Source organism: Equus caballus, chromosome 10, assembly GCF_041296265.1.
Source record: "Equus caballus isolate H_3958 breed thoroughbred chromosome 10, TB-T2T, whole genome shotgun sequence".
NCBI lineage: Eukaryota > Metazoa > Chordata > Mammalia > Perissodactyla > Equidae > Equus > Equus caballus.
The window spans coordinates 79,691,907-79,719,880 of record NC_091693.1 but is presented as its reverse complement, the minus strand read 5'-3'; the positions used below and the strand labels follow the sequence as shown (position 1 = coordinate 79,719,880).

Here is a 27,974-nt window from a genome sequence, read left to right as displayed (position 1 = left end):
GAGTTCAGCAAACAAGCAGTAATGAGTGCCCAGTACTGTGTCTGCCCTGGATGCTGCAATGCCCCAGGGGCGGCCACCAAGGCCAAAAGGTGGAGGATAGGACACAAGGGTCTGGGAAAATGAGTGAGGAACTGTAGGAGGAGAGAGAGGAAGGAGTCACGACGGGGAGGAAGAAGAGGGAGGAGGGGGAAGGAGAAAGCGAAGGAGGCAGGAGGAGGGAGGGGGAGGAGAGGAGGGGGCGGGGCTTCGGGGGCGGAGCTTCGGGGTGGCCGCGCGGCCTGCTCCTCCCGCTCGGCCTCCGGGGCCGCATGGCTTCGGCCTCCGTTCCGCTCGCGGGCCGCGGGGTCAGGGACCTGCTGCGCTTCCTGCGGTTGGTGGGCCAGCTCAAGGTGAGCGGGCGCCGGTCGCGCCGTCCTGACCGCAGGCGGAGGGAGCGAGGCGCGGGGACGGGGCTGGTGGCCGGGCGGCCAGGCCGGGAGCGTCTGGACCGCGGGGTACCCGGGGCCGGGAGGAGAGCCTGGCTCGGGAGGTTTCGGGAGCAGCTGGCGCGGGGATGTGCGAGGGGGCCCCGGCCATGGTCGCCTCTGCTCGGGGCTTCCGACCCCACCGGGGCGGTCGGGGTGGGCTCCGAGCAGGGGTTGTGAAGAACTGAAGCCGCCTGTCCCGCCGATGTGACGTGGAGCGCTTTACATCTGTCTCAGTTACTTCCAGAAATAACAGGACCTTTTTTTTACAGAGGATTTTATATATGTCACGCTGGAGTTACGTCATGTGCGTGTCCTACCCCCCCGTCGTGATTTTGCAGAACTTCTAAGTTCAGAGCAGATGATCTGTTTCATGCCATTACGACTACTGTTTATAAGATTCTTTAGAAATGTAGACTTAGGAGGAAAAAGTGCAGTCTCGGAAGATCACATCATCTGAACAAAGCAAGAGTCGTGACTGGTGATAGCAGGAAGTGATTAGAAACGCCTTTATCCCTTCTGCTTCAGAACTTGGAAGTCTGTCACTTGGTCAAGTTTCGAGCTTTCACCACAGTATTTTCTACTTGTGTTGAATGGGGTTCTTTGAAGGCAAAAAGTCCCAACTCTTATAGTTGACGGGAATAAGGTACTTTACAGTTTACGTCTAAAGGACTTGCATATGTTCCATAATTTATATATGTTACACAGAGTAACCTGATTGTTGGACTTTTGTGTTGTATGCTTGTGGGTATCTCTGTCTGTCTTTCTCTGACCTTACTGGTTTATTTGTTTCCAGATGTTGATCATTTTGGTTTGTGGTGGTTAGGGCCTTCCAGTCCATTCTGTCTCCTAGCGACCCTGTGCACAGCACAGTAGAACGACCCCCTGGTCTTTTTGCGCCATCCTCTCACCTTCCAGCACTGTTTCAGTCAATGCTCCTCTGCTATTCATAGGGTTTTGATGGCCGATTTTTTCAGAAGTGGGCTGCCGGGTCCTTCTTCCTAGTGTGTCTTAGTCTGGAAATTCAACTGAAACCTGGCCAGTATGGGTGACCCTGCTGATATTTGAAATGCCAGGGGTATAGCTTTCAGCATCACAGCAACATGCAGCCACCATAGTATGACACCCATAGATGGGTGGTGTGGTTCCCTGACCTGGAAATGAGAATGCCGAATCTTAACCGCTAGACCATCAGGGCTGGCCTCATTTTGGTTAGTTAAGCATTTTTTAATATATTCTAAAAACATGATCCTGCTTCTGGTCCCTATTCCCTGGACTTCTCTTGAAGAGCGTAGCAGATAGTTAAAATATTTATTTTTAAAAACGTCTTTTTCGCTTCTCATTTTCATCAGAGAGTCCCACGGACTGGCTGGGTATACAGAAATGTCGAGAGGCCAGAGAGTGTGTCAGATCACATGTACAGGATGGCAGTTATGGCTCTGGTGACCAAAGATGAGCATCTCAACAAAGACCGGTAAGCCGATGTGAACTTCGCTGCCTGTGAGGGGTCTAGGAGTCTGCACCACTTTTCATGACTGAGGCCTGTGTCTAATTCTCATAGGTTAGTTTATGTCAAGAAAAATTGTTTGAGACAAACCATACAGATTCAGGAGGAAGGATGGGGAACTATGTGTGTTGATTGCTTCAGTTGTTGTAAATTGCACTCTGGGTTTTCTCTTGACAAGTGAAAGAGCCTGTCTTGGTCTCAAGGATACTAAGTGTGACATTAGGGTCTCCAGGGACTTGAAGGTGAGTGTGTTATGTCTAGAATTCTATCATTGTGTTAGTACACCATGTACTTTTATCCAGCGCCCCCATTTGTGAGGTGTCTTTCTGGAGTGGTATGTGCAAGATATAGCTGAGAAAGAAATACCCTCCCCCTCTTCAGTTGATCAACAGTGTTTAAAATGCTTTTTGAGCACAGGCCAAAGTTTACTAGCAATATAAGACAGTAAATAAATCGCATATGAATTACACAGGCCAAAGTTGGCTTCCAAAAAAAGCACGAACTAAGTGATGTTAGAAAATTAGCAAAGTGTTCTAGAAGGAGAGATCACTGTTCTTGAGTGACCTTAAGGGAGGGGGCAGACTCTGAGATGAGCTCTAAAGGGCTGACTAGGTAGAGAAGTGGGAGAAGGCACAGCACACCGAGGGAAGGGCGTAGAAGCCAAAGCTCTGATGGGAGGAAAGTCCAGGTGTATTTTGGAAATGATAAGGCAGTCGATTTGAGTGCAGCAAAGGGCTCGTGAGGGAGCGTGGGGAGCCCTGTTCCTCTGTAGATGGTGTTGAATGGAGGAGATTTTTGACAGGCAGTATCAGATGAACCCGTGTCGGATGGAGATGAACTTAAGAGTAGCCTGCAGTTTGAACTGGATGAGACAGAGCCTGCAGGCAGGGACACCTACAAGGAGGCTGTCGTCCTTGTACGGCCTTGGTAATAGCGGGAACAGGAAAGAGGCTGGCCCTCTGGGGCATTCATCTCATGACCTGCCTGTGTTATTTTGATAGTGATTATCCTAATCACTGATCATTATCACTAATAATCATAACCATTTGTTGAATGATCAACATGTGCCAGAAACAGACATTATCAAATTTAATTGTCATATCAGCCTTGTGAAGTATCATTACCCCTTTTTTACAGATGATAAAATAAAGGCTGATAAAACTGAGCATTTAAAGAAATTAAGTAACTTGGCAAAGGTCACACAGCTAATAAATGTTGGCTGCTGGATTCGAACTCAGATCTGTCCGGCTCTACCTATTTCTCTATAGAGGGCCTCATTTTGACATCTAACTAGTGTGTTGGACAAATGATTGTTTCTGAATTTTTTATCAGTAAGTAAATGCTGTAACCAGATTACCTCCTGGCTTTGTAATCTGAAGTTATCAATCTTTTAAAGTGATATTTGAGAAACCAGCCAGTTTTTAAAAAAAACGCATGCTAAAAATGTCCCCTGCCCTCTCATGTATTGTGTTGAATAAACTATCAGTTTTGATTCAGAACTGTTGCCAGCTGGCAGAATATAATTGCTTTAGAAAATACTGCATTAAAATTCTCTATGAGGGTGGAGAAAGAAAAATGTATTATGCAACTTCAAAATAGTGTAGAGGAGGAACCTGTAGTGAATATAATTCTGTGTAATTATTCACCGTTTCTTGCCTGGTCAGATGTGTGCGCCTAGCCCTGGTTCACGATATGGCAGAATGCATCGTGGGGGACATAGCACCAGCAGATAACATCCCCAAAGAAGAAAAACATAGGCGAGAAGAGGTTAGTGTTGACTGTTGACTCCGTAAGAGACCGCCGGAGAAAGCTGTTGCTGAAACCAAGCTAAGTTTGTTAGACCTGTTGCAGTAAGGGAGAGTATCTCCTTGATAGAGCTTAACAGTGTCTCAGGAAGGGGAAGATCAGGGAGGATCTTTATAGTGTTTTAGGGCCTAGGCTGGAGGATGTTTCCGTGGATCTTCCAGGATGGCTAACTAGTTGGGATCGCACAGAGTTTAGGACATGATGGCTTTGGATTGGTGGGATTGGTGAGGCAAGGTCTTAAAGAGGGTCTTGAAGAGTAAGCTGTTGGTGCTTACTCTCTTTTGGGTAGTTTACCATCTTACCTTCCAAAAGTAAGGATTTCCTGGAGTAAGCTGCGAATGGGTTTTTGCTTGTTCTCAACCTTGTTTAACACAAGAGCAGAAAAGTCTGCCTGCTCCCAGCCTTGTATAACATGGGGACATGCTTTCCCTTCTCAGTATGTGGACATAGATAATATGGCTTTCATTAGAACAATGGAAACAGCTGGAACTTGAAGGAATTCTCGATGCTAGTTAAGCTCTTTGGAGAGAAGTTCTGTATATCATAAGAATAATCATTATTTAGTAAATTTTAAATTAGTCCTTTAATTTAGTGGTTAAAAGTAAAAGAAAAAAATTTGCATTAGAAAGAAATGAATAACATCAATAAAACATTGTCAGTGTTGATTTGGGCTCTAAAGCCAGATCCCAGAGCCAAAGAGGAAGACGTATTTGAGGCAGAGGATGGGAAATCCAGGAAGGCTTTTTTTTTAAATGCCGACTGGCTGGTTCTCAATTCAGGGATTCTTACAAGCTACTTTGACTATAGGCCAGAGATCCTAAGTTACTAAGTGGACTGATCCTTTATCAGTATGGTTTGACAGGGCAGGTGAGCTTAACTAGCTGTTCCCAGAGCTGGAGGGAGACTAGAGCTCAGTAGCCAACAGCATTTTACCCCTCTAGAGGGAAGAAGATCCATGAGGAATTCCACTTTAGGAGTTCCAACACATCCTAAATTATGGAAACAAGGGGACTAATGTAAGGGATGTGTTCTTGCTGCCAAAATACAGGTCCAGAATATAGGCTTCAGCCTGTATCATGTAAAAAGGGAGGAAGCTAAGGAAATAGTTGTCCATAGGAGTCTAGACTGTCATGAATAAAGAATTCCTAGATTGATTGGCAGAATCAATACAAAAAGAAACCATTAGCTCAAGATTCTGAATTGTGGAAAGGAATTAGCCCTGAACCAGAGGATGTTGAGTAGTGACCAATGACATACAGTAAAAGAAGTGGAAAAAGCTCCCCAGTTCTACAGCTCATTTCAGGATGTATGATAGTTTTATGCAAGGGTAAATCTGGACATTGTGGAGGAGAAATCACCTCCTGAAGCACCAGGGGGTAGTCAAAGACCTTAAGTGACACAGAGAAAAAGACAAACCGCCCCTATGCAGATACACCGTGAGTTTGAAGTTTATTCCACAGAGGAGCAAGTCAGAACCTTCTGAAGAAAAACCAGTCCATCAGAAGCATCTCCAGCCACTGGAGATGAGAGAACACCTCCTACTGTCCTGACAAGGCTGAGTCTGGGCTAGTGATGCCCCACTGAGGGGCAGAGAGGGGACCTGAACCATCAGGGAGGGCGCGGCAGTGTTCCTGGACGCTGTCTCCTGGCCATGAGGAAAAGCCTGTCCAGCCTCATTAAACCTCCTGACTGATGCCCACTCCCTCATTCACAGGAGAGTAAATATCAAAATCAGAAGGAACAGGGGAAACATCTTAAAGAACCACAAGTTCTTGAACAAGAAACCAAAGGCTTGGAGAGCGCTGATCTTCTGTTGCTTCTTCCTGCTGCTGGTTAGGGTTTGAGAACAGAGAGAAAGATCTGGGTGGTGAACAGTGCTTTATGCACATGGTATTTATCAACAAATTTGCATGTCTGAACCATGCATTAAGATAGTTAAATGAAAGTTTCTTGGCTCGAGATGAATGCACATAATGAGAACCAGGAAGCCTCATTTGTCCAGAGGCCAGCCAACTGTATCAGAAAGGCCTTAAACTGAAGTAGGAGGAAGGAATATTCTTGATAAGCCTGGAAGGCTGTTTGTTTTGGAAGAGAGCAGGTATTAAGATGAAAGGCAGAATGAGGGCATAGAAGAGAAAATTAGGGGCCAAAAGCAATACTTATAGGCTGATTCCCCCTCCTAAATAGGATAAAATAATGAACTTTATATTATTACTCAAGTTGATAAATGATGTTTCGTGGGGATCACCAAGAACTAGTGGCATGCTTGACACTGAAATACAGCAATGGCAGGTTATACTCCTTTGCAAAGGGAATAACATATTACAAGTTGGAAGGCAGAGTCATGGTATGTGTGTATGTGTGAGGGTTGAAATTGCTAAAGAACCGAGAGTTTAAAAGGAGATGAACCAGACTTTATTACAGGAGTGAAGATGGCAAGTGGGAGAAAATGAAAAATATCAGGAACATGTGCCAGATAAGGAGCATTTTATATATGTTAACTATTTAAGCCTCACAACGGTCCTTTCAGTGAGGTACCATTATCAACCCCATTTTACAGACGAGAAACCTGGAAGACAAAGAGGTTAAGTAACTTGCTCAGGGTTCCACAGCTAGTAAACGGTGAGCTGGCTTTGAAACCCCGTCTGAATCTACAGTTTCTCATTAACTACTGTACTCTTCAGCCTCACCAGGGCTGTGTAACGCTCTCTGGATGCTTGTCACAAAACTGACACAAGACATTTGCTGAAAGCTTCATTCAGCTCAGAACTTGAGGCAAATTCTTGACATGCTTTGCTAACAGGAAGAAGCTATGGAAATTATCATTCTAAATCTGCATGTGAACAGGGCAAAACAATATAGAAGTAGGAGTGGCGGGGCTCACCACCAGGAAGGGAAAGTCTGGCATCTTCAGCTGTGTACCGTGGACAGGGAGGGTTCGCAGGGTTCATTTACAAAGATAGGCGTGATTCTGTGGCGTATGCATCCAAACAAGGAATATGGACTACCTAAGAGATCTCAAAATGCAATTCTGATTGTATAATAACAAATGATATCAATGAGTTTAGATCCACAAAAATCATTACTCAGTTTTAGGAAGAGAGCAGCCACATATTTGTTTGTTATCTGTTTTGTTTTTTAAAGGACATGGTGATTTTAGTCAACAGGAAGCTTATTAGTAAGTTAGTCATTGGATGTGATCTCCAAAAAGTCAATTCAGTCTTAGGCTGCATATATAGGGGCATAGTATCCAGCATGATGGAGGCAGTGATTCCATTCTGTTCCACTGCTCAGACCACACATCAGTCACCTTAAACGGAATAAAATAATCCCTTGTCAAAGCAAGACTTCTATGTTTGTGTTCTAAATTTTTAGATTTTGATATACCTGTACATATATGTTACTCACTTTATTCTTTTTTTTTTTTTGAGGAAGATTAGCCCTGAGCTAACTACTGCTAATCCTCCTCTTTTTGCTGAGGAAGACTGGCCCTGAGCTAACCTTCATGCCCATCTTCCTCTACTTTATACGTGGGGCGCCTACCACAGCATGGCTTGCCAAGCGGTGCCATGTCCACATCCTGGATCCGAACCGGCAAACCCCAGGCCGCCGAGAAGCAGAATGTGCGAACTCAATTGTTGCGCCACCGGGCCATCCCCCCAGTTTGTTCTTTTCTGACAAAAGCAATGGGCAAACTTGTGTTTCTGGAACAGTCTAGAGAAAGGCAATCTATTTATAAAGACACCTTTAGTTTTTGAAAATGCAAAGTATTTTCTCAAATATTTTGCTGAGATTTATGAAAAAGAAACAAGGGAGAATGCAGGTGCAAAATACCTTGTAACTTTCATACCAGTAAGGGTGGTGTGACACTACCAGCCATTCAGGATGGTGATGTTCCTGATGAGACTAGTTGTTGACACTGGCAAATACTGTTTGCTCAGGAAATGGTTGTATTCTATAACCTTCTTTTCCTCCCAGTAGCAAAGAAATATACATACAAATATCCATTTTTATTTTCATTGCTTTTCGTCAACTCATAATTTGATTTCATAAGACCTTGGTCACTTTTGTGTAACCATTTTGCCAAAAGTAGTACAACCGTATTCTTTTCAAGGAGCCTGACCTCAGGTTAGAGGAACTGAAGCAGATTAAGAGGTGTAGGTTGAGGATGGTGAAGGAATTTGAAGCCATTTGAGCGTAAGATGCAGACCTCATGCCCCCAAAATGTGATATTTTAGAAGGATGCTGGAGCAACACAGAAATGAAGGAAGAGACAGGAATGAGGGTGGCTCTCGGACTTGGGAGACTAGAAACAAGTACAGAATACCCTCCACTCTCTTAGTCTCTCATCTCTGCTTTTCCTTGGGTTTTGGGTCTCTCAGGCTTCTGCTCGTGGCTTCTCTCTCCCATCTCAGCTGGACAAGTCATGCAGATGGCCCCGAGTGGCTCATTTGAGTTACATGGCCATTCCTTGGATCATCACTGTGGCCGCAGAGATTCTGACCCAGCTGGGTCACTGCCCACCTGTATGACATTGAGGTTGTGTGTGAGGGAGCAAAGCAGGAGGGATGGAGTTGGCCATCGGGGAAAAACTGCAGGGATGATTTTCAGCTTGATGTAAGAAAGTACTTTCTGTCTGCTGCCTAAAGGGCCTTTGGGCAGCCTCTTGAGGTGCTAGGTTCCTACCACTGGATCATTTACGGAGGGAGGGCAAGAAGGGTACGCTGATGCTGCTGAAGGGCTCAGATACTACCTGGATGGTTTGGCCAATTACCCTCTAATATGCCCTTTCAGCCTGTGAGTCTCTGAGCCTACAAAATGCTATCATATAATTTCCTTTGTGCTAGTAACTGCCCGTGTGTATAGTGCTTTACATTTTGTGATAAAAACATTAACAATAGAAAATAAATATATTAGTGTACAAAGAATTTCTTTGACCTTTATAATTCAGTGTTACTTTCCTGTTCTGTCCACTCTCAGGTTTGTTTTGAACTCTAGTATGCTTACGGTTAAAATTTACGTGGGCATCTTGCAGTTCACCCACAAGATGTGAAATCCTTGACCTCGCTTCTGAAATTTCTGAGCTCATCTCACACCCTCCGCATTGTTCTTTTTTGTGTCTGGTGGGCTGCAGGCCAGGAAATAAGTGCTCAATGAAGCTCATATGAATAAATAGACTTATTTATTTAATGTACGCTGCCCTCCTTGTAAGCCATAAATATTGCCCAATGTTCCATTGTCCCTTTGGGAGTTATTTGTAAGAGTTTGAGCCCATGATTTAGTTTTCGTAGATGAGTTGTTAAATTAGATAAATGGGAACATGATTAAAATAATGGTTTGATATTTCAGGAAGCTATGAAGCAGCTCACCTGGCTCCTCCCAGAGGACCTCAGAAAGGAGCTCTATGAACTTTGGGAAGTAAGTGTGTATGATGGATTGCTTTTTATTTACTGTAACTGAATTTATATAGCTCATCGGTGTTTCAGTTGACTAAGATGCTCTTAACAAGCTGTATCTAACTTTTTAGTTCCTGGTCTGTGTCTGTTTCTCTCCGCCCAGCTGCTGCAGGAATTTTCTCTTGGCTAATAGAAATTTCTCTTCCCTTCACTTTCCCTTGTCACCCTAATGCCTGGTATGGATTTAACCCCTGGATTTCCTGATGCGTTGCTCTCACCCCCCCGACCCTACCGGCCCCACACCCGCCCACCCATTTCTGGTCCTTGAAAAAGACGCGGGCTTTGGGGTAGTTTGCCCTGCCGAGCTCTCCCCTGAGCCTCCGAGCTGGCAGAATTCCCTCCCCACTGCCTCGTGAGGCGAGCTTGAGTAAGGCAGGCGTTTCCTTCACTTGGGAAGACAGGAACAGGATGGAAGTGCCCGGGCTCGAAATCCCGAAGCATTTCTCCTGGAAATGCCGTTTTACTCAGTGGTCAGATTCTGGAGTGTGCTGTTGTTTCTGTGGTTTAGCTGGATTGTGGGAGGAAATAATATTTTATTTTAAGGCAGTGGAGTGTGATGCAGAGAGCAGGGGCTTGCAGCCAGAGAGACATGGATTTGAACCCCTCCTCCTGGCTCCATGCCCTTGGGTGAGTTACTTGGCTCTGGTTAACCTCTTTCTCCTCTAGAAAAAGAATAATACAGCTCCACATGCCCTTAGCCATGGTTAGGAAATTTACCAAGTTCAGAGAGCCGGTTTGTAAAAAACCTGACCTAAGCTGAACTCATTCAGCTGCAAAATCTTACCCAAATCAACATGAGGCTCATAGAGTCCCCACTCATCCCGCTTGGTGTGAAAATTAGCATGCTTTGATGTAGTCATATTCATCTGTTTGGTAACCGAGTCTGCCCCAGACCCCACTAGAGATTTTCTGAAATATATACTATATGTACCATTTTATTTTCTAAAATAAAGAAAACACCAAAAACTGGAACAGTTCTGGCCTGAGGATTTAAGATGAGAGATTGTGGGTCTTTAGTACCTACTTTGTCAAATAATTGTGAAAATTAAATTTGGCAAAGCATTCGAGATGTGGAGCCGGAGCCTGGCTCAGGTGGTTATCTGTTACCAGGTCTAACAGGGTTTCTTTAGGAAAAGAATCTCTTGTTCCAAAGTATGGACTTTTAAGTGAACTTTTGGAACGCTATGAATTGGGGAATAATGGAGTGGAGTTGGGTTGCATTTTATACATAAAAAGAAAAAAACTGGCCCCTGAGCTTATGAAACTAATCTCATGTATCGTTTCTTAAGGAAGAAAGACCCTCATAATTTGAATATCTTTTACAAGAATTTGTATGCTTGTGCCTCCTAATTATTATAGACATGGTGGCCGACATCTGTTATTTTCTTAGTTAGCCGTCAACAACTAGCTAAATGAAGCTTACTGCAAAATTTACTTTAATTACAACAGTATCTTATCTTCCAAATGAAGATTTGGAAGGCACAGTGACTACAACAGTCACTTAGGAAGACTTTGGATTTGGGAAAGTATAAAACACAAAGCATTAAATGATTTGATAACCCCCAAACAAGTAATGATTTTATGATCTTGCAGAAGTCGTTGCTTGAATTCATTAAGCTGTTAAAGATCTCAGGACAGATAGCCAGCAGCCACCCTGGAATGTGACATCCTCCTTTCGAGTTGTTGCATCCAGGCAACCAGCAACTTAAAAGAAGCAGGCCATGGGTTAAATTTCTTTATTGGTAATACTGTGTGGGATGTTGAGGACTGATGGGGAGGAGAAAAATTGTGAGTTTTTTAACTTTCTGACATGAACGTTTGCATACTCATTTTTGCATACTATGAAAGGGTCCGGGAACTCTTTTTTGTTTTTGTATTAAAGGTCAGAGAGGAATAAATAAGGACCATAGAAATAATCAACAACGCATTCCCAAACAGAATTATAGAAATTTATTCATAGAAAATATTATTCATGGCTCTTAAACTCTCCTTAACCAATTCACACGTTCCTTGGAATGAAGTAGCGGCTTTGGGTCAGTAGGGTGAGGTTGAGAGGGGCCCCAGAGGTACAGACTGAGCATACTATTTAAGTCTCGGTGTTTATTCTCGAGTGGAGTGTGAGTGTGTATGTGTATTTAGACACTGGTGGGTGCAAGTGTGTTTGAACTTATCCGGGAATCATTAAACTAAAGGGGGAAAATGTACATCTGTAATATCTAATATTATTTTGTAGAATGAGTTTTGGACATTAGAATTGTCCCTAATTTCTTTGACCATTTCTCCCCATCTTGTGCCTGTTAAATTCTGCTGTTTCAAGAACTAGGGTATCACTCTCTCTATGTACCGAATACATGCTTTTTAGAGCCTACAGAATCTTTTGACAAAAAAGCCTAGCTCTAGGTGATACCTAAGAAGAAAATATTGCTCGCATGCTCACTCTCTCCCTGATACAGGTTGAATTGTGCCCCCTAAAATTCATATGTACCTCCCAGTGAGACCTTATTTAGAGATAGGATTTTTATAGAGATAATCAAGTTAAAATGAGGTCGTTCCCGTGAGCCCTAATCCAATATGATTTGTGTCCTTAGAAGAAGAGGAGTTAGGACAAAGAAATGCACATTTTGGGAGAATGCCGTGTAAACTTGAAAATGGCCATCTGTAAACCAAGTAGGGAGGCCTGGAGCGGATCCAGCCCACAGAAGCAACCAACCCTGCCCGTACCTTGATTTCCAACTTCCAGCCTCCAAGATGAGTCAATAAATTTCTATTGAAGTCACCCAGTTGTGGTACTTTCTGCAGCAGCCCTAGCGAACTAATTTTTTCTCTCTCTCTCTTTCTTCCTTTCTCTGATACGTTTTGTACTATGCAGTGGCTACTTTATTATAGTCTTAGCTGTTTTTAAATTATCTCTATATTCTGTCACTTTTGTTCTTTACTATATCTGTTAGAGTTTCATAAAGTTAAAACAGAGTAAATCCATTTCCAACTCCCTTATCTTATGGATGGGAAGATTAAGGGCTGAAGAGCCTTACCTTCCCCATGGTCTCCTAGCCAGTGGGTGACTGCAATATTGTGCTTTATAAGAAATATATGTATCTGGTCATTCAGATGACCGGAATGTATTTCTCATATATTTCGTCTTCATCTGCAATTCCTGGCTCATAGCTCCCAAGACCCTTGGGATTTCCTAAGTGTTGATAGTGATGCAGATGTATTTTGTTATATTAATGAAGGTGGTTTTGGGGTCCACCCAAGGGTGGGGCTGGTTGCCAGGAGAACCAGCCATGTGATCAGAGGATTGAACTTGTAGTGCACCTCCTGATTTCCGGGGAGTGGAGGGGGGATGAGGTTGAATTGGTCACCCAGGGCTGATGACTTAGTCAGTCATGACATTGTAATGAGGCCTCCATAAAAACCCACAAAGACAGCTCTTTTTTTTGGAGACCTTCCACGTTGGGGAACCAGAACTGTTCTATCTGCTACCCTGCCAGGCCTCAAACTCCAGAGGACAGAAGCACCTTTGTTGGGGACCTCATCCTATGTATCTTTTTATCTGGCTTTTGATTTGTATCCTTTAATATCCTTTGTAATAGATCTGTAATCTAGTGAGTAAACAGGTTTTCTTGAGTTCTTTGAGCTGTTCTCGCAAATTAATCAAACCTGAGGAGGGGGGTCATGGGAACCCCTAGCTTGTAGCCTGTTGGTCAGAAGTACAGGTAACAACCTGGGCTTGCGACTGGCTTCTGAACGGAAGGCAGTCTGGTGGGACTGAGCCCTTCACCTGTGGAATCTGATGCTGTCTCCCAGTAGATGGTATCAGAAGTGAATTGAATTTTAGGACACGCTGCTGGCGTCCAAGAACTGCCTGCTGGTGTGGGGAAGCGTCCACACATACACACACACTCACACAGACACACAAACGTACGTTGGAATTGGGTCCAGGAGCCCTTTTACAGAGACAAAGCTAAGCCACAAGCCTACCTCCTAGTTGAGCATTTTCTTTATGTCATTATGCCACATGTTGTTAATTGAACAAGCGTTTATAGTTCTTTTGTATTGATGATACCATTTCAGTTATTATTAATGGGAGATTCTCTTGGTTTCCTAGGGCTGCTGTAACAAATTACCACAAACTTGGATTGCTTAAAACAACAGAAGTTTATTTTCGCACAGTTCTGGAGGCCAGAAATCCAGATCAAGGGCAGGGCCTGCTCTGAAGGGTCTCGGGAGGATCCCTCCTCGCCTCTCCCTCGCTTCTGGTGAATGCCTCTACCAGCTCTGGCACTCCTTGTCTTAGGGACACATCGCTCCCATCTCTGCCTGGTTAATCAGATGCTGTCCTCCCTGTGTCTGTATCTGTGCTCAGAGTCCTCTCTACTTATAAGGACGCCAGTCATTGCATTAGGGTCCATCCTAATCCAGGATGACTTTAGCTTAATTTGGTTACGTATGCAAAGGGCTTATTTCCAAATAAGGTCACATTTTTAGGTTCAGGTAGACATGAATTTTTGGGGAATGCTATTCAACCCAGTACACAGACTCTTATATTAACCTAAGGATTTTTATAATTCATGTCCAATTTAGTACATGGACTTTGATATCAGATTTCCAGGGTTCAAATACTGACTCCTCTGTTTACTAGCTATGTGATTTTGTGCAACTTACTGAACCTCTCTGTGCCTTAATTTCCTCATCTATAAAATGGCAATAACAATAGTATACCTATCTTATAGGGTTGTTTGGCAACCAAATTTATTTATATATGTAAAGCATTTAGAATATTGCCTGACACATAGCCCTATTTTTCCTCTGTCTCCAGTCCGTATGTTCTGATTTTGATGCAAGAAAATATGGTCATTCTGTACCCAGGGAACTTAGAATAGTACTAGTTACAGAGAAAATGCCAGTTGATTGATTTCTGAAATGTTAATCACAGCCATTCACCATGATAAGTAGCTCTCCACCCAGAGGGTTGCATCTATTTAAAGCAATTAAAACATCCTTGATTATAATGTTTCTTTCACCACAGAAATGTGAAATCAAATTTCAGCAAGCCAAGAGAAAACATTTTCATTTTTTTCTCAAAGTATCACAGAACGATGTCCACCCCACATGCATTTCACTTTCAAGAAATATCCCTTTGAATCCCAAGGCATCGCAGGAGCCACTCCCCCACATGCTGAATGTCTGGCACACACCCTGCATTTTCTCTCCACCTTGTCTGAAGCTCAGTCCATTGGAGATACAGTTGGGTTAACAAGTACCCTTTTAAAAATGGCTCCATGTTCTATCCTTTGAAGTACAGGTGCAGCATTTTGTGGGGGAGTTTGATGTAGAGAGCATGAGGATCCTGGGTCCCAAAGGGAGAGTCACGAGGACATGGGAGAGTGGAAGATGCAAGAGATCAACATCATATATATCAGCCCTTGAGTCAGGGCCAACCTTTCCCCAAGGGGGAGTGAGGAAACCTGGGATCCTCCTCTCTTTCTGCCCTTCCCTTCTCTTTAGTCCCCCGTGCTCAGGACCTAGAGCTTGTATCTCTTTCCTCCTTGAACTCCATGTCCCCTCTGTCTCTGGCCCCACATCAGCTATCCATCCCTCTCTTCAGACACCTACTTTGCCGCTTCTCCCCCAACTTTATAGCAAATGATCTCTTCTTCTTCATTGAGAAAACAGAGGCTTTCAGATGGGAACTTTTTCAGCTTTTTGTAAGCCTGGTGCATTTGTTCACACACCCTGTGTTGAAATAAACTTCAGTGGATGCCACATTTCCCTACTTCCTTCACGACCAGATGGGTAAGGCATTGTCTCCTCCCCCTGACTCACAGCCCACTGCAGTGTGACTTAGCCCCACCATGTCCTGCTTTTGCTAAGGTCAGAGGCAGCTTCTGTGTGGCTCCATCCAGCAAGCCCTTCTCTGCCCACGTGCCACCTGACACCTGGCTGCCTAGAAGATGTTACTGAAGTCCTCTCATCCCTCGGGTCTGTGGCCTGAGCGCTCCTTCCTGATTTTCTCTGTGTCTCTTTGGCTGGTCTTTGTGAGTTTCTTCAAATGCTCCTCTTCTTGGCCCATCTCTTCAGAGCCTACCTTCCCTTCCAGGGCTGTGTCCTTGGCCGCCTTCTCTACACACTCCTCTTGGGCTTCAGTGATCACGTGCTGACTATTCCATATATTCTCCTAAAAAATCTTCCTCCTAAGATCCAGACTCGTAAATGCAACAGCCTAATGGACAACTCCACCTACATATCCAGCTCACCAGGTTCACGAGCATACTCATTGTCTTCAGCCATTTTTGTTATTTTTAAAACCTTTCTTATTGAAAAATAAAACACAGAAAACCACGCAAAAACCAGTGTACAGCATAATGAGGTATTAGGAGAATAACATCCTTGTAACTACCATCCGCGTCAAGATCTAGAACTTTGCCATTCACCCCAGAAGCCCGTTCCTGTGCCCTGACCCGAAGGAAGCTCCCTCCTTTCCTCCAGAAGGAACCGCTGCCCTGGTTTTCATAGTGATCACCTGAATTTCTGGATGGTTTTATCACCCAGGTGTTCACCTCTGGATATTTTAGCTTCATCTTGCCCATTTTTAAAATCGTAATAGGTCTTTTAAATCTCCTTTAGTTCTCTTTCTTACAAGTTATCCTTTTGAGGATCCAGACCGCTTGGCCTATGGAGTTTCCCATAGTCTGGGTTTGGCCAGTTTCACACTCACGATGCAGTTCATGTTCCTCCATCCTCCTCTTTTCTGCAGATTGGCAACTGGACCCGGCGGCTGGATCAGACTCAGTTTGATCCTTTTGTCAAAACTGTAGATGATGTTGGATTCTTTCACCGAGAGGCACGTAATGTCTTGGTTTTCTTGTTGCTTATATCCCTTAATCCTTAGCGGTCGCAGAATAGTGATATACTAATGTTTTTATGTCGTTTTCATTTAGTAGCTGAAATAATTTTATTACTAGATGCTTCTTCCTCATCTGCTCTTTGGTTGCAGTTCCTATAGGAAAGGTGGGATTTCAAAGACTTGACTTTGGTCGCTTCCTGGATAGCAGGAGTAGTGGGTAGTCCAGCCTCATTCACCTTGAGCGTGCTCTGGCCAGACCCCTGTTTTGTTCTTTACTTTTAAATAGGAATTGTTCTTTTAAGACCACAATATGGGTACTAGGGGTGCTCATTGCTACTGAGTTGGTTATTGTTTCTATGCTTTTTAGTAGACATAGCAAGAATATGTATGTGTGTGTGTGTATATATATATTTATATATATAAGATGCCTCGTGAGTTTATAGTGATATTTCCAGTTCAGATTCAGTACTGCACAGTTTTTACTTAACCTTTTCTATATTAGGTCACATATCCTTTCTTCTACTCCAGGAATCCTGCTTATTAGGCTTTATCCTTCTTTACGCAGGTACCCATCTCAGAATAACAATAGTATATACCACCGTCATCAATTCTGATTACTGAAAACAGTTTAAAAAATTGTTTTGCCTGTGCTATCTCCTTTCTCCCCCTATTTTTAAAATAGTTGTACTATATCTACAGTGTCAAAACAGTTGACTATTACATTCTCTGTCCTCTCTCTTTTAAACCATCTTAGTTCTCAAGCAACTGTCTAGTTGATGCTCACCATCAGTCCTTATGTCAGTGTCTCCCCAGTCTCTTCGGTTGTCTGAAACATGTTCTCTAGTAAGTTCTTCAGGAACAATATTCCTTAACTTTTGCATGTTTATGATAGTTCCTTTGTGTTCTTTATACTTGAAGGCCAGTTTTCCTTGCTATAAAATTCTTGGCTCCCCGTTTCTTTCCTTGAATATCTTAAACATGTTATTCCCATTTTCTTCTGTCAGAAAGCATTGCTGTCAAAATCTTATCATAATTTTATTTTCCTTATATGTCAGATGCTCTTTTGTTTGCATAGGTGTCAAAGGATTTATTTTTCCTTTTCAGTCTGGTAATTTTATTAGTGTGTGTCTTAGTGTTGGTCATTCTGAGTTAAGATCCTTAGGTACTTGGTGTACATTTTCAATATATACTTTCAAATTTGTGTTTATTTTTTAATTTCAAGAAAATTTTCTCTTTTTAAAATTTATTTTTTATTGAGGTAACATCATGTAAATTTCAGGTATACATTATTATATTTCAACTTCTGTATAGACTACATCATTCATCACCAAAAGTCTTATTTCCATCTGTCAGGGTACAAATGTGCCCCTTTAGCCTTCTCCCCACTCCCCTTGCCCTCTGGTAACCAACAATCTATTTTCTGTATCTATGTGTGTGTTTATCTTCCACGTATGTGTGAAATCACACTGTATTTGTCTTTCTCCATCTGACTTATGTTGCTTAGCATAATACCCTCAAGGTCCATCCATGTTGTCACAAATGGCAAGATTCCATCCTTTTTTATGCTGAGTAGTATTCCATTGCATGTAAGTACCACATCTTCTTTATCCATTCATCTGTTGGTGGGCACTTAGGTTGTTTCCAAGCCCTGGCTATTGTGAATAATGCTGCAATGAACCTAAGGGTGCATATATCTTCTTGAATTAGTACCCAGAAGTGGAATAGCTAGATCATATGGTAGTTCTGTATTTAATTTTTTGAGGAATCTCCATACTGTTTTCCATCGTGGCTGCACCACTTTGCAATCCCACCAGCGGTGTATGAGAGTTCCCTTTTCTCCACATCCTCTCCAACACTTGTTATTCCTCATCTTTTTAATAATAGCTGTTTGGATAGGAGTGAGGTGATACCTCATTGTGGTTTTGATTTGCATTTCCCTAATAATTAGTGATGTTGCGCATCTTTCAAGAAAATTTTCTTGAAGATAGTTTTTCCTTTTGCTTTGTTCCCCCCCTCCACCAAGACTCCTATATATCTGTTTCTTGGTTCTTCTTTGCCTATCTTCAATATTTGTCACTTTCTCTCAAATCCTTTATATCGTCTTCATTTCTTTTTGACTTTTAAACTTAATCTCCTTTTCAATTTCTGTGTCTCTCAAGGCATTATTCATCGTGTTTAATTATCCTCGTGTTCTTTATTGCTTAGCCTTCATTTCTAAAATGACTTTTTCTTTTACCTCTAATTCCTTTTATATTATTCTTTCATGTCTTATTTTCTTAGTATCTTTTAGTTCTTTTTGAAATAGTTTTTGTAGATTTGATCCTTCTAAAACCAATTTGAGAACGTCTTTCTGATGTGAATAGTCTGCAGAGATATTTTCCTTATTCTCTTTATCTTAACGGTAAGTTTGTATGGATCTGACTGCTGGGCTTTTTCTGTTGCTCATTTTGATGTGCAATCGGTTTTCCTGAACTTTTGGAAAGAAACTTGGTTCAGATAGCTTTTATAACTTCATAGAGCTTCCTCTTCTCTTTTACTTATTTATTTTTTTAAATATAGTATTAAAAAAAACGGCGGCTTGCTTTCAGAGATTTCCTGGCTTCTTTCCCCTTCCCCACTTTTATTGGACTTTTTCTTTTCTTCATCTCTGTTATCCTTATCCCACTCCATTTTGATTCCACTCCCAGGAGTTCCTCCTCACGTGGGGCCCTGTCCAGGAAGGGACCCCAGGAGATCAGACTGGCGAATTCACCAGAGCTGGGGTTGTACTCATCTGCCGTAGGAGCAGACAGGATCCTTCCCAGTGTTGACCTCTGTTAAAATTCAAGGATTCTGTGAACACCTGTTGGCTATTTTGAGATTCTCCTATTCTGGGGTCTGTCAGATGCCCGATTGTTCCTCCATGCTTCCTCCCAGATGGACGCTGATCGCATGCAGGGCTTGTGGCTGGAGGTGATTTGTCTCCGCTCCTGTATATTTTGCAGTTCATGGTTGTGTCATGTCCCTCAGTTTTGTTACAAATGTCATCCATGAGATTTCAGTTTTACTATGTCTTTGCTTTGTCAGGTTTTTGGTCTATTTCTTCTCGTTTGCTCCCTCTTTAGTTACCCAAGCAGACACTAGGAGGTCATTTTCAGCTCTCCCTTTCATTCGCTTTCACATTTTGGTTCACTTCTTTGTCCTTAACATTTCTCAAATCTGCCCACTTCTCCCCATCTTCATTGCCGTGATATTAGGCCAGACCAGATTCTCATAACTTCTCTGCCATGCTACAAAGTCTCAGAACTTGATTTCTCTGCTTCCGGTCTAGCCATTTTCTACACTGGAGCTGGAATAGATCTTTTTAAAATGCAAATCTGGTCTTGACCCTTCTTGCTTGAAAGCTTTCAGTGGTGTCCCGTAGTTGCAGGAGAAGCTGAGGCCCTTTAGCATAAGCCACAAGGCCTCTCAGAGCTGGCTCTTCCTCCATCATCAGCCTCTTCTCTCTCCTCTTCCCCCCTGCAGTTCTCCATTCTGTCTTGCAGGAACTACTTGCAGTAAGTTCTCCAAAGATACCACGGCTCCATCTCACTTCTAGAGCTTTGTCTGTGGTATTCTTCTCCCTGTCCAGCCTCTTTGTTGGAAAGTGAAATTGAGGAATGCCTGAACCATTATTTTTTGAGAAACAACACAACAATTTATATTTATATATTTTTTAAAAGATTGGCACCTGAGCTAACAACTGTTGCCAATCTTCTTTTTTTTAATTTTTCTTTCTGCTTTTTCTCCCCAAATCCCCCCAGTACATAGTTGTATATATTTTTTTTTCAGTTGTGGGTCCTTCTAGTTGTGGCACGTGGGACGCCTCCTCAGCATGGCCTGACGAGCAGTGCCATGTCTGCACCCAGGATCCAAACCAGCAAAACCCCGGGCTGCCGAAACGGAGTGCGCGAACTTAACCACTCGGCCAAGGGGCCGGCCCCAACAATTTATATTTTTGAAAGAAATGTGTAGTTCACCAGAATTTGTTATAAAATGTGCTGTATTTCCTAATGTTCTTGACAGCTTTTTTCTCACTTTTCACAGAGGAAAATCCTAGACTGCTATACTTGGAGTATTCTGTTTCTTTTTGTGAGATAATGAACTTGAATTTATTAAATATAAATATATAACTATAAATGTGAATAAGTATTTAAGTAAAATGCAGTGATTTTTAAGTGCCTTTGAAATAAAACAAAATGTATTTGGTTTTACAGTAAAATGATTTCCCTGTACAATTTTAAGCTCTATCAAAAATCCAAATAGCTGCCTTTATAAGAATAAGGCATCTAACAAAAACCAAGACATCTTCAGTGATTCACATCACGTCACCTGCCAAGAAAGCATGACAGGTTCGTCATCTGAATACATCTAGGGTGGAATTACAAATGAGAACTTCTCAGGGAAACCACTTGGGGGCGCTGTGGTCGTCATAGAAGAGTGATTCTAGATGGTGTTATTGCGACTTGTGGTCGTGCGACATGTGTCGTGCTCTAAGAAGCAGACCTCCTAGAACTTCTTGTTTCGGGTCTGCACTGAGGGGGGGGGGCCAATGGGAAGAGGAAAGGTCAAAAAGCTGCTCCCCTCCACTGCCTTCACCACCTCCCTGCCAGCAGCACACACACACACACACCAGGGCGTGTAAAATTCACAGACCCTGACTGTGTCCTCAAGAGCCAACCCAGAGGGACCTGATTCAATCCTCCCGCTGAGAAAGTAAGGACAGAGATTCCCAGTATAAAATGGCAACCAGAATTAAATGAGAAAGCTAGCAATTCACTTAAAAAGGAACAGGAAACCTGACAGGGAAATAATTTGAGAAGCAAAAGATAAAATATTAGCTTAAAGTTAAAAAGACCTAAACCACTCAGGTGGATTAAAGAATAGTGATCTTGAAGACAAGATGCTAAACAAGAAGAAAAATGCTTGAAAGTGTCAACATGGACAAATGAGACTTGGAGGCCTCTGGTGGAATATATGAGATGGTGAGCGCATGCTTCTTGCATGCAGTGCTGGTGTTAGGCTGTGAGATTACAGGGGAAGCGTCTCTTTGTATACAGAGCAATGTGGCCAATACAGAATGTGCTTTTAGCTGTGACTCTGGTTTCAGGTGCCAGCCTCAGCTTTCCTGACCACCCCATCATGCAGCCCTCCTCATGCTGCTTTACTTATCCCTTTCCTTAGGAGTACGAGACCCAGTCTAGTGCAGAAGCCAGATTTGTGAAGCAGTTAGACCAGTGTGAGATGATTCTTCAGGCGTCTGAGTATGAAGACCTTGAGAACAAACCTGGGAGACTGCAGGACTTCTATGATTCCACGGCAGGTACTCAGTGCTATTGTCAACAAGCGTGCATTTTAATTCGGCTTACTCTTAGTCTAGAGAATAACGTTATATTCGTGAAATCCTCTGTTGTTAACGTCTTCTGACCCTTTCCTATGGAGCATCTAAAAAGACAGTTGTGGGATTCATGGTGAGAGGCAGCCTGGTGCATGAGAGCATTGCCGCCCTGGAGCACCAGGTTGACATTCTGCCTCTGCCACCTGCTAACAGTATGTGCCCCCCAGCAATCTCCTGACCTCTCAGAATCTGTGTCCTCTCTGAAATCTTGGAATCGTAATACTCATCCTAAGTCATAGGTTGGTTTTGAGATTCAGGAGAGAGAATGTATGTGAAAGTGCTTTGTAATTTGTAAGTGCTTTATAGATGTAAGGTCACGTGAGATGGAGGTAGAAATAAAGATTTAAAAAGGAAAATTGCAAACAGCTGAAGTCCCCATCATCGGTATAGCACTTCATAGCCCGGACCTGGAGTCAAACTGCTTGGGTTTGAATCCTGGTTCCGCCACATACAATCTGTGTAACCTCCAGTAAATTACTCAAACTCTCCAGGCCTCGGTCTCCTTGTCTTTAAAATGAGGGTGGTTACAGACTCTGCTTTATAGAGCTGTTTGAGGATGTAGTGGGTCAGTTCTCATGAAGTGCGCAGAATAATAGTTGGCAGAAAGCCTTAGCTATCTTCGTTTTGATAGGGTTCCCAGACTGAGGAGCTAAGTAAGCAGAAGTGTTAGTGATGGCTGGCGTTCATGTCGCTCCTGGGAGTAAAACTTCCTCTCTTCCCCGAGGACTCCTCAGGCTCAGCTCAGCCTCCATCTCCCTGGAGAGTGCTTTTAGAGAGAGCCTTTCTGGGACCTCAGGCCCCTCACGTGGCCTCACCAAACAGAGGAAGGTCCCAGCTCACACACTATGTCCTAAGATAGGATTTGTGTTATGTGAAGTTGATTCAGTTTTTCTTCTCTCTTTTCCAGCCCCACTACCTCGGCCCTAGACAAGACCTCATTATTTCTCCATCAGACTGTTGTTACAACCTCCTAACTTAACCTGCCAGGCTGGCTAGTTCATCCCGCACGTCTCATTTTTTTCCTTCTTTGTAGATCTAGGTATCATCACGTCTTTGTTTTAAAAACTTTTGTGGCTTTCCTCTTTCTAAAGAATAAAATCCTGACACTTTTGAGTGGCCTGAAAATCTCTCCCGTCTAAGGCCACTCATCTCTCTGGTCTCCTTTCCTAACCTTGCTTCCTAACCTAACCTAACCTGTCCAAATTAAGCATTCTTTGGTCTAGAGCTTGCCATAGTACTGTCACTATCTGACTTGCATTCTCCTGAGTGATGTTCCTCTCTAATGGGTTCTCTTCCCAAAACCCCATTTGCTCACCCTACCAAATAGTAAGCTGTCTGAGGACCAAGACCAGCTTTGTCTCGTCCATCTTTGATAGGTATAGGCAGTGGTCAGAAATGTTTAACGTTAGTTAAAGAGAATAACATTGTAAATCAGAGGTCCGCAAACTATGGCCCGTGGGCCAAATTGGCCTGCTGCCTGTTTGTGTAAATAAAGTTTTATTGAAATGGCGACGCCCATTCTTTGTGCATCGGCTCTGCTGCTTTTTCACTACGACAGCAGAGTTGAGTAGTTGCAACAGAGACCATATAACTCACGAAGCCTAAGATATTTACTATCCGCCTCTTTACGGAAAAGTTTTGCCAACCCATGTTATAAGCAATGACTGGGTTCTGAGATAGCATATTTCACTTAAAATGTAAGTTTATGTGGTTCTTTGTACTATTATCTTCTACCTTGATACATTTACAATGAAAAATAGAAAATGAAACATGAGAATAGTAGTAGGATAAAAAACATGGGAGCTGGAAGGGTCATCTAGTTTAAACTACACATTTTATTGAAGAAGAAACTGAAGCCCAGAAAGATGGTGACTTGCCCATAGCTGAGTTGAAATTAAAATTCACCGCACTTTCTACTCTGGTGCACTGCTTCTGTTAAGAAATTAATAAATAAAAATAATATAACTGATGTAGGAAGTCATTTCTCACTTATCTCAATAACTAATGCCTGAAGGAAAAAGAAGAAACAAGTTTAATTAGAGGTGAAGATGTGGACTGCGACCGTAATGAGGATTTTGAAGGGGACTTTGGGCTTTGGTTTGATAACACTTATATTCTTATTTCTCTGATTCAGTCATAACTTGATGTTCTCTTTTTCTTTCTTTTCTTTTGGACACCTTGTGTGTTGAGGAACAGCATGGAGGCCAGTGTGGCTAGTGGGGGTAGATGAGAGGAGAGGGTGGGAAATAAGCGCAGAGAAGTGGGCTGAGGCCCATATGGCCTTGAGGCCTGCACAGGACATTGGCTTGTGCCTGCGTGAGATGAGGAGTCCTTGGAGGATGTGGAGCACAGAACCGATGTGATCTGACTTGTGTTTTGAAAGTGTCACTAGGGTTGGAAGCAGGGAACCAGTTGGGGGCTACGGCAGTTTCACAGCGAGAAAGATGGTGGTTTGGACCAGGGTGGTAGTGGTAGAGGAAGTAAGAAGTGGTCAGATTCTGGATGTATTTTGAATGAGGAATCCAAGGATTTTGGCTTGGGCAACTGGAAGAATGGAGTTGCCATTAGTTGGGGAAGACAGGGGAAGAATTGATTTGGGGGAAGAAAATCAGGGGTCCCAGAAGCTGAAGGAAGAAAGTGTTTCAAGAGGGAAGGAGTAGCCATCAGATTTAGCAGCATGGAGCTGAGTGGTGTCCTCAGTAAGAGCAGTTTTGGTGGAACAGTGGTAGTAAAAGCCTGATTGAAGTGTGTTCAAGAGATGATGAGAGCAAAGGATTGAGAGACAGTGAGTATAAACTATCCTTTTGAGAATTTGCTTAAAGGGCAGCAGATAAGTGGGGCTGTAAGCTAGAGAGGGATGCATGGTCAAGTGAGGGTGGGTTTGTTAAGATGGAATTTAAAAGAGCTTGTTTATATGCTGATAGAAATAGTCAGAGAAAGAAAGGGGAAAGAATTGCTGAGTTGGAATGTAATGCACAAGTGGAGAGGTGAGTGGGGGAAGTTCATCCTCAGTAACAATTATTAGTAGTGATGAATTCCAGGGTGTGCCTGTGGGAGGAGTGACTGAGGTGGGGGCACAGAGAGAGCATTTCTATAGGAGAGGAGGTGACAGAATGGAGAGGCCGGATTATTGGAAGGATCATATATGTGAGCATTGAAATCAAGAATTAACAGTGGGTGGCGTTAAAGAGAATTGACGATGAACTTGAAGCTAGAATTTTCCAGGCATGAAGACTTGAGGTTCTAAGATGTTTATAACCAGGAGGAGCAGTGAGTGGTTAAAGGGGTTCTGGTCACCCAATTTCCAACACAGGGTTGGGGGGGGGTCCCTCTACATTACCAAGCATTCTCAGACACCAGCTGGGTGTCCTACAATCCAACTAAAGTCTGACACTATCTACCGGGAGATGGCCTCAGATGCCACCCAGGCCCACAAGACTGCTCTCCACTTCACATGCCAGTTTGCAAGCCCAGGTTGTCACATGTGTATGTTGAAGGTTCCAACGGCCCCGTCCTTTGGTCACAAGTTAAGGGCTCAGTCCCACAAGACTACCACCCCCTGCCCAACACACACACACTTCATATGCCCATTGCAAGTCCAGGTTGCCACTTATTCTTCTGACCTAATGGCTATAAACCAGAGGTTCCCAGGACCCCCTCCTTGGGTTCCACTAATTTGCCAGAGCAGCTCACAGAACTCACGGAAACGTTTTGCTTAACTGAATTACCAGTTTATTATAAAAGGATGTAACTCAGGAACAGCCAGATGGAAGAGATGCACGGGGCAAGGTATGGGGAAAGGGCATGGACCTTCCATGCCCTCTCCAAGCGCCACTCTCCTCAAACTTCCACGTGTTCACTAACAGGAAGCTCTCCAAACCCAGTCCTTTTGGGGTTTTATGGAGTTTTCATTACTGAGACATGATTGATTAAAATCGTTGGTCATTGGCAAGTTTCAGCCTCCAGCTCATTTGCCCTCCCCAGAGGTCAACAGGTGGGACTGAAAAGTCCAGCCCACCAATCTTGGGGTTGGGTCCTCTGGCAACCACTCCTAGGGGCATTCCAAAAGTCACCTCATGAACATGGCAAAAGACACCTTTATCGCTCTCACCACATAGGAAATTCCAAGGTTTTAGAAGCTCTGTGCTACAATGCAGACTAAGACCAAATATATATTTCTTATTAAGACTCCCAGTGTCACAGTGGTATAGTCTGACAGCATGACCTTTACTGAGAGAGGCAGAGGGTGGCCTGGAAGCAGTGAAGAGCATGGCAGACAGGCCCAGGCCTGGTGGTAAGAGCTATGTGAGAGAGAAAACAGCCACCACGTGAGAGGGCTGCAGGGAAACTGTCCTCATGACAAGCCGGGTGTCCGGGCGAGAAAGTGAAGGAAGATTCAGAGAAGAGGGTGAGCATGGGAACGAAATGGAATAGAGTTTACTGTGGAATGAACAGTAAGCCGCAAAAGCCTGGCAAGAACAGACAGTCAGGCAAGACATGCGGGTTTAACAGTCCCGGTGCCAGCCACCAGCCACCTAAGACAGCTTGGAGCTTGGTTGGAAATCTGGGAAGGGCAGAGACAGCAGCACAGATCTGCCGGTTTCAGTGTAAAGGTGTTTGCAAGAGACGTTTGCCTTCCTGTTTGCCTCCTGGGAGAGCCGAGACCCCAGGTCTTCCTGCTGGTCTTTTCATATGTAGGTGCTTTGTTCCCCTTGTTTAACTGCAAGTTTGGCATGGGCAGGGAGGTCGTCAGCAATCTGGGTCTGTTCTACCTGAGTTTCCCAGTAAATTCCTGGTAGAGGCATTCAAGGACTGCCTGGTGGAATTTCCCCCAGCGCTGCCTAATCGACAGTTCCTTACTCAGTGGCATCTGGGGTGACAGAGAATAGGCTCCCAGTGGTCCCCTTGGGCCCCTCTCCAGGACCTGGGCTTTCGTTCTTCTGCGTTGGAGTAGAGTGTGGGTTAGATCCCAGAATCGAGCCCCTGACACACCCTGTGATCAAGCTAGGGAAACTGATGTATTCTCTTGTTACCACACAACATTGGGGGTCTCTTGCCCGATGTGCATAAAAAATGCTAATTATTACAGTGTCAGCTTTTGGGAAAAGAAATGTGGCTTTATTTTGTGAGATCAATTGGCAAGGAGACGGGAGCGTGTGCCCTCAGATCTGTCTCCCTGATCCAGGGCTTGGGGCACAATTGATGGGCTGAAGGGCAGAGTGTCTGAAGTGTGGAGATAGATGATTGGAAGTAAGAAGTGAGGTAACTGTTGATCTGTGCAGGCATATAGTCAAGCTTCATTCCGCTTCATAGGACACACGGTCACAAAATGGCCGTGTCACTGTGGTCTGAGGGTGGAGTTTTTAGCTCCTTGACTCCAGAAAGGTCATTTATCAAGCATTTGCACAGGCCCAGTTGATGGGTTGGTGGCCTCAACTGGCCTGAACTGGACAAGGGGTCTCAGTTCCTGAAAGACAACTCTTAATTACTCTGTTGATAAGATGGGGTCAGTTGAACTGGTCCGGGAGGGCCTGCGGTTTACATTGTCAGTGTCTTTTCCCCTGTCTTTTGCTTTGCAGGAAAATTCAGTCACCCTGAGATAGTCCAGCTTGTTTCTGAACTCGAGGCGGAAAGAAACGCTAACATTGCTGCCACCACCAGTGAGCCGCACTCCTGAGATAGTCTCTAAGTTGCTTCACTCCTGTAACAAACATTTTACTTTTCTGTTTCATGTCACTGTGTTTTGCCACCATCAGGCTGTTGATTTCCCCAGATGTGAGTCTGTTTATTGTCAGTTGTCTGGACTCCAGCAAAAAACCTGATACCATTTGGGTGGCGAAAGAAGCTACAGAACAGGATGTGGTCACGACAATGCTATAGGTGAAGACTTGGGGTGACGGGCATGCCTTTTTGTGAACTAAATAAATAAATTTTAAAAACCTTATATTTTGGAATATTTATTTGGAGATTTTAAATTATCTTCTTCTGAATTAATAACTTACATCCCTGAAGGCCAGATTCATTGAACCATAGAAAATTTAATTATGATTGCTTTTAAGAACAGACTCTTCAGCTGAGTTAGTGACAAGGATCCAGGAAAAAGAGTATAGTGTAATGCATTCGCTCTTTGGATGAAATGCTGCTTTCTTCAGATGATCACTGTCAGGAGCCAGGTTTTTAATTTCACTGTGACCTGCTTTAGGTCCCCATCTCAGACTCGTTCCCACCTAACAGGTTCCCCCCTCCTCTAATCCTTTGTTTCATTTGGGGATATAAATTGAGGCATGCAATTTCAAATGTCACTTGTCTTCCTTTGTGTATTTTTCCCTGTCTGATTTACAAATCTTCAGACCATGATTACAAGAAGATTTATCATCAGGTGAGAAATATAGAAGAAAATGAATATTGCTGGGGTCACTGGATTTTATGTAGGAAACACGTCAGACCCGGGTTCTTCCCCTCATTTTCTTCCCATCAA

At 43.4% G+C, this 27,974-nt stretch overlaps 1 protein-coding gene across 5 annotated transcripts; it reads left to right on the top strand.

Annotated features, from left to right (window-relative positions):
* On the top strand, positions 1-27,440 carry HDDC2 (HD domain containing 2). 5 transcript variants are annotated; one of them, XM_070223737.1, is made up of 7 exons: positions 231-389; positions 1,817-1,938; positions 3,636-3,738; positions 9,127-9,195; positions 15,991-16,077; positions 21,283-21,421; positions 27,076-27,440. In XM_070223737.1, exons 1-7 carry the CDS (start codon positions 309-311, stop codon positions 27,171-27,173), a joined length of 699 nt encoding a protein of 232 aa, XP_070079838.1. In that variant the 5' UTR covers positions 231-308; the 3' UTR covers positions 27,174-27,440. The 5 variants fall into 5 exon arrangements, with proteins under 5 accessions (XP_014590263.3, XP_070079838.1, XP_070079839.1 ...); XM_070223738.1 differs by lacking the exon at positions 27,076-27,440 and adding an exon at positions 22,404-23,465; XM_070223739.1 differs by lacking the exon at positions 231-389 and adding an exon at positions 449-1,110.
* Positions 27,441-27,974: the final 534 nt, after the last annotated feature.

What these genes read in the sequence shown, in the direction of transcription:
- HDDC2 (XM_070223737.1), top strand. Translation starts at nt 309, where the DNA reads ATGGCTTCGGCCTCCGTTCCGCTCGCGGGCCGCGGGGTCAGGGACCTG. An exon ending in GGTTGGTGGGCCAGCTCAAG is followed by an intron (nt 390 to 1,816) that starts GTGAGCGGGCGC and finishes CATTTTCATCAG; the next exon opens with AGAGTCCCACGGACTGGCTG. An exon ending in AGCTCTATGAACTTTGGGAA is followed by an intron (nt 9,196 to 15,990) that starts GTAAGTGTGTAT and finishes TCTTTTCTGCAG; the next exon opens with ATTGGCAACTGGACCCGGCG.